Source organism: Oncorhynchus clarkii, chromosome 16, assembly GCF_045791955.1.
Source record: "Oncorhynchus clarkii lewisi isolate Uvic-CL-2024 chromosome 16, UVic_Ocla_1.0, whole genome shotgun sequence".
NCBI classification, from domain to species: Eukaryota; Metazoa; Chordata; class Actinopteri; order Salmoniformes; family Salmonidae; genus Oncorhynchus; species Oncorhynchus clarkii.
In genome coordinates this window covers 12,801,902-12,815,235 of record NC_092162.1, presented here as the reverse complement: position 1 = coordinate 12,815,235, position 13,334 = coordinate 12,801,902, and the positions used below count along the sequence as shown (strand labels likewise).

General features: G+C 40.8%; 1 protein-coding gene across 1 annotated transcript; it reads right to left on the bottom strand.

Moving 5' to 3' along the window:
• Positions 1 to 7,362: 7,362 nt before the first annotated feature.
• On the bottom strand, positions 7,363 to 12,605 carry LOC139367455 (interferon-induced protein with tetratricopeptide repeats 5-like). The gene is made up of 2 exons (XM_071105667.1): positions 12,549 to 12,605; positions 7,363 to 8,903 (listed from the first exon to the last, which is right to left on the bottom strand). Exons 1-2 carry the CDS (start codon positions 12,551 to 12,553, stop codon positions 7,490 to 7,492), a joined length of 1,419 nt encoding a protein of 472 aa, XP_070961768.1. The 5' UTR covers positions 12,554 to 12,605; the 3' UTR covers positions 7,363 to 7,489.
• Positions 12,606 to 13,334: the final 729 nt, after the last annotated feature.

The following is a 13,334-nucleotide window of genomic DNA, read 5'->3' as shown; positions in this document are numbered from 1 at the left end:
TGCGCAGCTGGGGCATTGTGCCGGGGAGGAAACGGGCGAACTCCGCAGCACCCACTGCCGCATATTTTGCCCTCAGTGCATCATTGCATTGGAGGTCAATCAACTCCATTTGGAGGTTTGGTGGTGAGCTTTCCACGTCAACAGCAAATGGGTTACCGAGCAGTTCCAACCTGCTTTTTTGTGCTTCAAAGTCAGCAAATCGGCGTCGAAAGTCAGCGGCAAGCATACCTATTTTATCAGCCAACTGTGTGCTCGGGAACGCACTGGTAGAGAGCTTCTCTTTCATGGTCTGGCAGCTGGGAAAGTGGCTCAAATTTTCTTTCCGCATCTGCGTCTCCCACAGAGTCAGTTTGGTTTTAAATGCCTTCACTGTACTGTACATATCAGAGATGACACGATCCCGACCCTGCAGCTGCAAGTTTATTGCATTCAGATGACTCGTAATGTCACACAGAAAAGCCATTTCACACAGAAACATTTCGTCTCGGAGTTGTGTTGTGTCTTTCCCTTTGCTGTCCAAGAACAGACAAATCTCCTCACGAAGCTCGAAACATCTTTGAAGCACCTTTCCCTGGCTTAGCCATCGCACCTCTGTGTGATAAGGCAAATCACCATGCTCCGTTTCTAACTCCGTCAGAAATGCCTTGAACTGGCGGTGATTCAAACCTTTGGCTCTGATAAAGTTAACTGTGCGCGTGATGATGCTCATTACATGCTCCATTTTCAAGGCTTTACCGCACAACGCTTCCTGGTGTATGATACAATGATAAGCTGTCAGCTCACCTGTCGCGTTTTCCTCTTGCATCTTTTCCCGTATCTTCGCCACCAGTCCGCTCCTGTGTCCACACATCGCAGGTGCTCCGTCGGTTGTCAAACCCACGAGTTTTTCCCAAGGCAGCTCCATCTCATTTACACATCTTGACACCTCTTCATACAAATCATGCCCCGTAGTTGTGCCATGCATAGGACGTAAAGCCAAAAACTCCTCTGTCACGCTTAGGTTGGAGTCCACTCCGCGGATGAAAATTGACAACTGGGCAATGTCAGAAATGTCGGTGCTCTCATCCACAGCCAAGGAATATGCAATAAAATCTTTTCCCTTTTTCACAAGCTGCTCTTTTAGATTGATGGACAACTGGTCTACTCTCTCGGCAATGGTGTTTCTGCTCAGACTCACATTTAAAAAGAGTTGCCTTTTTTCTGGGCAAACTTCGTCACAAACTTTAATCATGCAGTTTTTGATGAAATCCCCCTCCGTAAATGGCCGGGCTGATTTAGCGATCTCTTCTGCCAAAATAAAACTGGCCTTGACAGTTGCGTCCGCGTGTGTGTCCGCGTGTTTCGTTTCATAATGTCGTCTCAGATTATACTCTTTCAGTACCGCCACACTTTCTCCACACAGAAGACACACAGGTTTTCCAGCTACCTTCGTGAACATATACTCCGACTCCCACCTTGTTTGAAACCCCCGGTTCTCAGTATCCACCTTCCGTTTTGCCATTTTTGATGGGTATCTGAAAGTTAATTTTACTGTGATGCTGACGACTGCTGTGCCAATAAATATTGAAATGAAGCAGCCTACTGCTCGGTGCGTCACCTTTGCATTGTGGGAAATGTAGTATTGGTGCGTGTAAAAGATCTGCGGGCTGCCGGCTTGCTGCGGGCCGGTTCTAATAATAAATCAAGATCATCCCAGGGGCCGTAAAAAACCTTCTTGCGGGCCGGATGTGGCCCGCGGGCCTTGACTCTGACATATGTGATGTAAACCATATGTCATGGCCGTCTCAGTCACCAGAGTTCAACACTTATGGGAGATTCTGGATTGAGCTCTGCTACCCGACCTGAGCCCGACATTATACATCGGGTCAGGGCCAGGTAGGGCCTGATTTTTTTTATCAGTAACTAGGGTACGGGCAGTGCTCGAGTATCATTAAATTAATCACTAACATTTTGAAGCTGAGCCTTTTGCTCGTGTTCTGCTGCGCCGTATAGTAATTTCTGACTAAGATCATGAGATGGTGTCAGAAGTGCTTCAACCTTGTCAAATATAAAACAGGAAAGATTATTTTACAAAAATGATCATGTTCCTTGAGTTTTGTCGGAGTTTAGAGTGACAAAAAGTGTCTAACAGCTAATTTCTCTCACCATTGAGCAGAGCAGCCCAAGCGGAGCATTTGCCATGGATATTCACAGACTCAGAGACACCATTTTTTTTGTATTTTACCTTTATTTAACTAGGCAACTCAGTTAAGGACAAATTCTTATTTTTAATGATGGCCTAGGAACAGGGGGTTAACTGCCTTGTTCAGGGGCAGAACAACAGACCTTGTTAGCTCAGGGATTTGAACTTACAACCTTTCGGTTACTAGCCCAACGCTCTAACCACTAGGCTACCCTACCCTAAGAGGGTAGCCTCATACTACCCTAAGAGCCACCATGAGCAGAGCTCATGGAGAGTGAGCAAGTGACAGACAGAGAGGAGCAGCTCATGGATTTAGCAATGGAGGAAGTTATTTCTGGTTTCGGTCAAGCCCGGGCCAGGCCTTAAATTTGGCAGAAGCAATTGGGTCTGGGTAGGGTAGGACCTGAACGTCGTGGGAATGGGTAGGGCTTGGGATTAAAATTCATGCAAGACTCAAATTCTGGAGCGGCGCCTGAGACAGTGTTTTCCACCACCATCAACAAAACACCAATTGATGGAATTTCTCATGAAAGAATGGTATCTCATCCCTCCAATAGAGTTACAGATACTTGTAGAATCTTTGCCAAGGTGCATTGAAACTGTTTTGGTTCGTGGTGGCCCAACGGCCTATTAAGACACTTTATTTTAGTATTTCCTTTATTTTGGCAGTTACCTGTATTTTATAACGAAAACAGAAGAGCAGAATATTGGTGTGCAAAGTATATATTGTTATAGCAGACCAACCAAAGGCCTAAAACTAAGACTGTAGCCAAATTAGGGCCTTTCAACCAGTTGTTGGCCAATAAACATGGGTTTATTGAATCGCTGCTTTGAGTTGCTTTTCAAAGTTGCATTTCCTCTGACAATGCCATCAGGTAGTGAATGGTTATAACTAGGCATAGGGTTTACTGAGGACAGGCTTTTAACTGTAAATACCTATAGGCTTACTGTTCCATACGGACAAGTTGAGGCCCATTCCTTCAAACTGCCACACAGATTTATCTCATTTTCATCAAAGCTCATGTTTCAGGAAATGTGATGATGGATCCATTTTCATTTGAGATACTGTAGCCTATGTATCTTCAACATGGTAGAGCTGCATTTGATGAATACTTAACCATGTAATAAGTCACAACATTTTATTATAATATAAAAATGACGTTGGCCATAATACAGAAGCTGTCTTCGGGTGATTATAGTCAGTATACAAATGTCACTGTCACGAGAGCCTTATTTTCCCTGTCTGACTGCATTACACACGATAGTTCTGTAATAAAAATAAATGTCATGCAGTCAAGAAATACACAGGCAATGTTGACTAATCAAGTAGAAAATAATGTTAACGCGCTCAAAGATGTTGGTAATATGTTCTCTACACAATGTTAATGTCAGTTACAAGAGCTACTGCAGTTGAATTGGTCATATCTAATTAACTTGAAATGGGACACATCCAAAGACATAGAAACATGTTCTCCATAGGTAATATAGTCTAACTCTATATTTATTTTGAAATCAAAATTAATAAACGTACACACCACTTGAATTTAGTTACAGAAACACATTTAAATGCATACAGCAGTATTTCAATGTAACACATGTTGTGTTACAGTAAGCTATTCCTTACCGGGAATAGCTTAGTTACAAATCCGTAAAAAACCCTTAACCAACAATGCAGTTCAATAGATAGAGTTCAGAAAATATTTACTAAATAAAATAAAGTAAAAAATATAAAATAAAATAAAAAGCAACACAATAAAATAACAACAACGAGGATATATACAGGGGGTACCGGTACAGAGTCAATGTGCATGGGTACAGGTTAGTCAAAGTAATTTGTACATGTAGGTAGGGGTAAAGTGGCTTGCAGAGTGAATCTTAGCTCTCCTGGTGTACTCCTCAGCCTTCCTCTTTGTCTTCAGTGACGAGGAACGCCAAAATCTCAAAGGCTTCGCACACTCTCTTCTTGAGTACACCAAGAAGAGAGTCTTGGTGGCAGATCCCTGTGATCCGCTTCATCCTCTTCCTAGCCTGCTTCCTGTCCCAACTCTGTCTGAATCTGGTAGGCCTTTTTGAAGTATGTCACAGCGCCATCCTGGTGTTTCTTCTTGTAGAACAAAAACAGGCCGAAGCCAGAGTAGCAGCGCTGCTTTTCTGAGTCACTGCGGGAATCATCCTCTAACAGGACAGTGAACATCATCGGAAGTTGCTTTATGGCCTACATACAACATGCAAGTAGGGGCATTTTCAGCCAGTTGGTTATATCCCAACAGTATTTTCAAACCCAAATCTAAAATAAATGGAATAATTTGAATAATCTGTCTTCAGATGGTGATAGTCAGCACTACAATATCTGTCACCAGAGCCATGGCCTACCCCTTTATATACAGCTGTCACAGGCCAGCTCATAGCCTGTGACAAAAATGAGGGGACACGAACAACAGGTATAGGCCAATCAAAAAGGTTCATTATAAACCAAAAACTATTAACTTTAAACAATGAAAAAGGAATGAGGTGTGAAAGTATCATAGGGTGTATGTAAAGGGTGTATGTAGGGTGTATGTAAAGTGCAGGGATGTGTGAATCTGTGTGTGTGAATATGACTGAGTGAAAACTTGTAAAACTACAAAGGAACAAACAAAACAGGATCATACCTGGAGGAGCAGAGAGAGAGACAAGAGTGGTTAGTGAAGCAGTTTAAATACCCTGAGCCCAGGTGGCTCCAGTCACTAACGACCCTCCTCTGCCTGCAGGAGGAACCGCCCCTGCAATGCAGAGGAAGGGCCGTGACACAGCCTACTCACTACACGTACTAATATCTGTCATGAAATATGTTTTATTTAGTTAAGAAATGTATCTTTAAATGTGAACAATGTCAAAATATTATTGTCTTACTGTACCTTTTCGACTAAATGAAAGGTGACTCCCTACAAATGTCTGGCAAAGTGCCAGCATGGAAATACTTAGAGGGAACAATAAGAAGATTTAATATTTGGCCTTTATGTTGGTTTTTGGAGCAAAGTAGAAAGAAGCACGTTAACAAGCTCAAAGATCATCACGTTTTTGGCAGTATGTTTTATTATCTCTTTCACAATGTTAATGCCAGTTACAAGAGCAACAACAGTTGAACGGTCGGTGAAGATATCTAATCAACTACCTGAAAGGTGACACATCCAAAGACATAAAAACATGTTTTCCTAAAGTAATACATTCTAATTCATTTTTTGTTGTTGTTGCAATAAAAAATATAAAAAATGAACATAAGAAACATGCACGCAACTTGAAGTTAATGTTACACTTTACAATTAAGACCATTCAAATGCATGTAGCAGTATTCCTATAAGCCATGCACTGTGTAACAGTAAGATAGGGGTAGTTGGTTGTCACACTTTTTACTCTTGTGTGTATTTCTCAGCACCAGTATATCTTACAAGACTCGTTTTGATGTTAGGAGAAAGAACAAGGTCAAGGGTTGAAATCAGTGGTGGAAAAAGTACCCAATTGTGATACTTGAGTAAAAGTATCTATACATTAATAGAAAGTTACTCAAGAAAAAATGTAAGTCACCCAGTAAAATACTACTTGAGTAAAAGTCAAAGTATTTGGTTCTAAATATACTTTAAGTATCAAAAGTGAATGTATACATCATTTCAAATTCTTTATATTAAGCAAAGCAGATGCCACAATTTTCTTGTTTTTAAAATGTACAGATAGCCAGGGGCACACTCCAACATTCAGACACCATTTACAAATGATGCATTTGTGTTGAGTGAATCCGCCAGATCAGAGGCAGTGGTGATGGCCATGTGTTCTCTTGATAAGTGTGCAAATTGGATCAGCATTCAAAATGTAACGTGTACTTTTGGGTGTCAGGGAAAATGTATGGGGTAAAAAGTCAAACAAATTCTGTAGGAATGTAGTGAAGAAAAAGTAAAAGTTGACAAAAAAATGAATAGTAAAGTAAAATACAGATACTCCAAAAAACAAATGAAATACTACATTGAAGTACACTACCGGTCAAAAGTTTTAGAACGCCTACTCATTCAAGGGTTTTTCTTTATTTTTACTATATTCTACATTGTAGAATAATAGCAATGACATCAAAACTATGAAACAACACATTTGGAATCATGTAGCATCCAAAAACACATTTTTGGTTCCTACTTGATTCCATATGTGTTATTTCATTGCTTTGATGTCATCACTATTATTCCCTTGAATGAGTAGGTGTTCTAAAACTTTTGACCGGTAGTATATTTTTACTTAAGTACTTTACACCACTGGTTGAAATGGGGACCCTTTTCATTCTCTTATCTTATCCCAACATGGAGTTATAAGCCCTCAAACACACTCTGTCCACTTGTGACAACCAGCCCCGTTGGATGTCATACAGCATGGGGTTCGTTGTCACAATGTTTGCTAGTAGCTTATTCCTTTCTTTGATTGAACGATATTCCTAACAAAATTCAGCCTTTTATGCCGTGAGGGTAACATATGACATTTATAGTGGATTTTTATGTGCATGCGTGCTTGCACATGCGTGTGTGTGTGTGCGCACGTGTTGGTGTGTGACAGAAAACAAATGTGAGAGAAAGGCAAAGAAGGGAGCTCTTTATATCACAAGAACAAAATAGCTTGGGATTTATTGTAACGGTATTCGTCGTCTGAAGAAGAGGAATCATCGGACCAAAGAACAGCGTGGTAAGTGTTCATGCTTGTTTTATTAAAACTGAACACTATAACAAAAATAAACAAGAGAATAACTGAAACAGTCCTGTAAGGTGAAAACACTAAACAGAAATTAACTACCCACAAAAACCCTGTGGGAAAAAGCTACCTAAGTATGGTTCCCAATCAGAGACAATGATAGACAGCAGTCCCTGATTGGGAACCATACCCGGCCAAAACAAAGAAATACAAGAACATAGAAAAAGGAACATAGAATTCCCACCCAAATCACACCCTGACCAAACCAAAATAGAGACATAAAAAGCTCTAAGGTCAGGGCGTGACATTTATTGTATACTGGCAGTTGCAATGTTGAAAGTGACAACCAACCCCAAATTCCATGTGACAACCATCCCCAACGATCCTCCCAATGCTAATTAAGATGCTTGTTAGCTTGACCTAGGAATTGGTTTGAAATATATATAAGAAAAAAATAATAATTCCGCTCAGCCCAATGTTTTGTCATTCTGAAATGGATTGTTATTTCAAATAATTCACAAAAATAACCTTCCAATTATTACACAGCGCCATTTCAATTGGGAGTAATTAGCACTGTGACAACCATCACCGGTCTCCCCTATATCATTTCAGTTTCATTCCTTTGCCTAGGGCATCTGTAAGGTCATCTGTGTCTGAAGAGTGCACCTCGACTCTCCTTGGCTCTTCAGCATTCCTGCCTTTTTTGTCTTCAGTGGCGAGGAATTCCAAAATCTCAGAGGCCTCACCAACTCTCTTCTGGTTAGCGATCTGCTTCAGCCTCATCCTAGCCTTATTCCTGTCCCAACTCTCAATCGGAATCTGGTAGGCCTTTTTGAACTGGGTCACAGCACCATACACGTCTTTCTTCTTGAAGAACAGAAACAGGCCGAAACCGGAGTAGCATTGCTGCTTGTCTGAGTCACTAAGGGACTCATCCTTCAGCAGGTTGGTGAAGATCTTCATCGCCTCCTCCAGCTGGTAGTTGTCTCCGTAAGCCTCAGCCAGGTTCAACCTGAATTGGACGTTGGATGGCTTCAGTTCCACAGCTCTGGAGAAGTGATGGATGCAGAGCTCCATCTTCTCTCTTATCTGGCGTGCGTTGACCCATCTCCCTTTCCTCTTCTGCTCAGACATCTGGTTGAACTGACTTTTGTGACACCGGCCGATTTGGTAATGCATGAAGGAGGAGTGTGGAGACAGTTTCACAGCTTTCTTCAGAACCTCCAGGGTCTCATTGATGCCCTCGTGACTGAAAAACTCAACCACGTAACGAATGACAAGAGGTACGTCAGGAGACAGTCTGAGGGCCTCTTTGATGAGTTTCATGGACTCATGTCTACTTTGCTTTTGAAGCTGCAGGGCTAGCAGGACCATGATTTCAGTGTTATCGGGCTCTAAGGATAAGGCTTTCCTTAGCTGAGTAGCACCTTCAGTATGCGCCAACCTCACATTTCCTTTCCTGGCTAACGCTTCCAACCTGTACAGGACCATGGCATAGCCCACGTTGAAGGATGCATTGTCTGGTTCTTTCTTAAGAGCTTTCTGAAAGCTCTCCTTTGCCCCCAAATAAAATAGCCCCCCAAGCCTTAGAAAACTCCAAGCCTTCTCACCATGTATTGAAGGTAAGCTGCCTTGAATAGCAGTCGTAACACCCTTATTGATGTTTTCCAGCTTTCCAATGTAGGCATCCACATCATTCATGTTCCCTGAGTGATAGTGAACCCATTCAAAGTTAGCATAGGTTACCAGTAACTCTGTATCATCCTGTCTATTCTTCAATGCACTCTCAGCCTTGTGGAGATACTCAAGAGCACTAACATTGTTTTCCTCCAGGTGGCTCAGAAAGGCTAGTAAGTTGAAATATATGGCATGGTTCAGAGTGCTGAACTTCATGATGCGATCCAGAAGTTTTTCAGGGAGGCTGTCCCGGTCCTTGATGTCATCCTTTTCTATTCCCCATGTAAAGTGACACTCAAGTGCTTTCAGCTTCACTTCCATATCTGTTGTGACAGAAGCGCTATGAGAAAAAAGAAAAATACCCATTAGTATTTGTTATTATAATATTATTATTAGCCCATCATTGTTGTCGTTGTTATCAGCCATCATCATCCTCATCATCATCACAACAGCATGGACAGTACCAGTCAAAGGTTTGGACACACCTACTCATTCAAGGGTTTTTCTTTATTTTACTTTTTTCTACATTGTAGAATAATAGTGAAGACATCACAACTATGAAATAACACAAATGGAATCATGTAGTAACCAAAAAAGTTTTAAACAAATCAAAATATATTTTATATTTGAGATTCTGCAAAGTAGTCACCCTTTGCCTTCATGACAGCTTTGCACACGCTTGGCATTCTCTCAAACAGCTTCATGAGGTAGTCACCAGGAATGCATTTCAATTACCACGTGTTAATTAAAAAGTTAACTTGTGGAATTTCTTTCCTTCTTAATGCTTTTGAGCCAATCAGTTGTGTTGTTACAAGGTAGGGGTGGTATACAGAAGATAGCCCTATTTGGTTAAAGCTAAAATATATATATTTTTTAAATCAAAAGCTCAAATAAGCAAAGAGAAATGACAGTACATCATTACCTTCAGACATGAAGGTCAGTCGATACAAAACATTTCAAGAACTTTGAAAGTTTCTTCAAGTGCAGTCGAAAAACCATCAAGCGCTATGATGAAACTGGCACTCATGAGGATCGCCACAGGAATGGAAGACCCAGAGTTACCTCTGCTGCAGAGAATATGTTTATTAAAGTTAACTGCACCTCAGATTGCAGCCCAAATAAGTAACAGACACATCGCAACATCAACTGTTCAGAGGAGACTGCGTGAATCAGGCCTTCATGGTCTAATTGCTGTATAGAAACCACTAATAAAATAAACTAATAATAATAAGAGACTTGCTTGGGCCAAGAAACATGAGCAATGGACATTAGACTAGTGAAAATCTGTCCCTTGGTCTGATGAGTCCAAATGTGAGATTTTTGGTTCCAACCGCCGTGACTTTGTGAGATGCAAAAGGTGAACAGATGATCTCCGCATGTGTGGTTCCCACCGTAAAGCATGGAGGGGGGGGGGGGGGTTCTTCATTATTTCCCTCAAAAACCTACCACCCCTCCCCTAATTGGAGTAATCTAATGGCCAACAACACTTAAGCTTCTATTTCCAGCTTATACATACTATATACATTTTTCGGACACAATGTATTTTACAACAGTTATCTTTTGTTTGTTTTGAACCCCATCCTTCAGCTACTCTTACCCCCCAAACTGTTGCCAGTTTGCTTTGTTCGTCAAGCCTACCAGCGGTTTCCCCCTTACTCCTGTCTGGATCTAGTTCCTGTTTCCCGGTTTTACCATTCTGCCTGCTCTGACTCTGAGACTGTCTGCCCGTTCTGTACTTTTTGGACTCTGATCTGGATTACTGACCTCTGCCTGCCCTTGACCTGTTGTTTTGCCTGCCCCCTGTTCTAGTAATAAACCTTTGTTACTTCGACACTGTCTGTATCTGGGTCTTCCCTAAAACGTGATAGGCAAGGCTATAAGCAAATCGGTAAACTGTGATATGACTAAGGAGTTAATCAGGGTGATTTTTCCACAAATAGACAGGTCTTTTCCTTTCCATGGTAGCAAGATCTTATCTGTTTTTTCTAACATTATATGAAAATGTACTGTAGGGAGATCATTTATTTCTTTCAGGATATGAATACCACGTTTGTCCACATTTTATTTTTCCTTTATTTAACTAGGCAAGTCAGTTAAGAACAAATTCTTATTTACAATGACAGCCTACCCCGGGCAAACACTAACCCGGGCGATGCTGGGCCAATTGCGCACCACCCTATGGGATTCCCAATCACGGTCTGTTGTTATACAGCCTGGAATCGAACCAGGGTCTGTAGTGACGCCTCTAGCACTGAGATGCAGTGCCTTAGACCGCTGTGCCACTCTGGAGCAGTGTAGGACCATTTTATACTACACAGTAATGTAAAAGTAGTATTATTTTGTGATCTCTTATGTAATATAGTACACATAATTTATTTGTAATCCAGAGAGGTTAGAAAAAGTATCTAGATCCTCTATGAGGCTGTGCAGGGATACAAATTGTGGATTTAAAGAAAACATGAATCATCAGCGTACAATGACACCATTGTTTTTAAGCCCTGGATTTCTAGCTTTGGCTTTGTAGGACCAACCCTGCCAGGCAGGCTCAGAATTTTGAGGGGGCAGTGCTGCTCTAGTTGGTCTCTGACCATATTTATCTTTATGTCTTGGCTGCGTATAGGCTACTTGCAGTAAGCCGATAAAACAGATAAGGACTTCTCCTTACTGTATGGGTCACTCAGATGGGTGTCGAGGGTTGGGGACCGTTCCATCATGATAGGACAATAAATAAACTATATTTATAATTTATTTAACGTCTATATCTCATATCTGCACAAAATTGAAAGCTCTCTCTGTCACAACTCCTGCTCGCAGACACACATGGGCTATGGCATTTGCAACCAATATACCAGCACATACCCACATACTGTGCCTTCTATGTCTTCTGTTTGCTGTGTTTTGTCCATACCATGTTGATTCCTACCTCATTTCAGGTTTTTCAGTACTTTTGTGTTCCAGTTCCTGATATTTGAAGATGTATTATCTCAATAATGATGCTTTCTTCTCATGCTGTCTTATTTATTTATAAATACTATAGATAGAACGTCAAATACTAATTATTTGACAACATTTTCCTTGTAATTATTACACCGTTCTACAATTTCTTTCGGGAACTGATCATTCATGCCTATTTTCGTGCCAGCGAGTATTTTACCCAGGCTTTTAACCATTATTTCATCCTTAAAGAATGAAAATCTGGTAGTGATTGTGCGCTCATATCTCTGCCCGAAACTGTACACGTTCGAGTTTGATTTTGTCGACAGTATCGCCTTGGATCAGTAGCACTGTAAGAAATAATTATTTCACCACACTTTCAGGATCTTCATCCTCTTTTTCTTGGATAACATTAAGTAGCAGACTTTCTCTCATACACCTAGTCTGTATTTCAAGTAAGGCTTCTCTCAGAAATATGTTCTCCTTTTGAAGTTCTTTAACGTCCGTTTGAATCGTATTGACTGTTTGTTTCTTTCTCCATGGTCTCAGCTTTTTCGTCACTCATCTCGAGTTCGTTACTACTTAGTTCAAGTATGCCCAGTTTATAATTTATCGATTTAGCCAAGTCGGATTCCACACTTACCATTCCCGGTGGTGAAAAGCATAAATCGTCTGTGTCCGTCGTTTTCTTTTGGGGATTGGTTATCCATGCTTACTTTCCAACATGTTAGGGTGTTGATTGCATTGGTAATATTGGTCGACACATTTCTCTAGTCTTGTAATTCGTTTTGTGTTATCCAGATTGAAGGTTACTGCACACGAGTAGATGGAGTGAAGTGCTAATATTTAGTCCATTTTCCAGATATTAAATAGTCCGTTTTTATCTTGAGTGGTTCTGCGGCGCTGTGTTCAGTCCGCATTGACCTCTCTCTCTCTTGCTCTCCTAACACAACAACATGGTTTATTATTGTGTTATATTAAGTACATTAGAGAGAGAGATTATGTATGTGCATGTCATTCAATTACGTTATCATTTCTGCAAGAATCTTACCTCATTTTACAGTCGGTGGCAGATAAGGCAGGCTACAGTATCGAGATGATAAAAATCAGAGACACTACCTACTTCCAGGTATATCAAAGAGTTATATTTAGCAGAAACAAAAACGAAACTGATACAGGTACTTGCTTGCCATATATGTCCATTCTGCCAACAAGCTGTGAATGAAGGACAACAGTATCATCAACAACTGAATCAAAATGTATCTAGGATGTGCACGCACCATCCCAACGGCATGCATCTTTTTTTCATGACTCGTTTTAACCAAGAAATGGCGATTTGAAGCTAACGTTACACTCAAACAAAATGCTGGGTTAAAAACAACCCAATTTGGTTTATTTGGTAACCCAGCGCTGGGTATATATTGGACAGAACACACGCTGAGTAATTTTGACCCAGCCAGTTGGGTTGTGTGAATAACCCTGTTGTAAAAGGAAGCAGAGCAGAAACTGTCTTGTATCCTTTGTTTTGTCACGTTTCAGAAGTAAATGATCTTGGCAAGCTTTTACCAGTTGATGTACTTTAGAGAGAGAGCTGGCCAAAAGTTGGCTGACATTAGCTATTATTTTTGCCTCAATCACACTAAGCCTGAATCAAACATGAAACCATCAGCCAAACGATTTAAGATTGATTATGAGACGTTTTTTCAGTGCAATGTGAGTTGTATTAGTCAGTAAGGTTATTGATCTGTCAGTTTCCCTAGCTAATTCTCTACTTTTCACACTGACACAGTAATTGGATGCAGTCTATCACAGTGCCATCAGTTTCGTAACCAAAGCC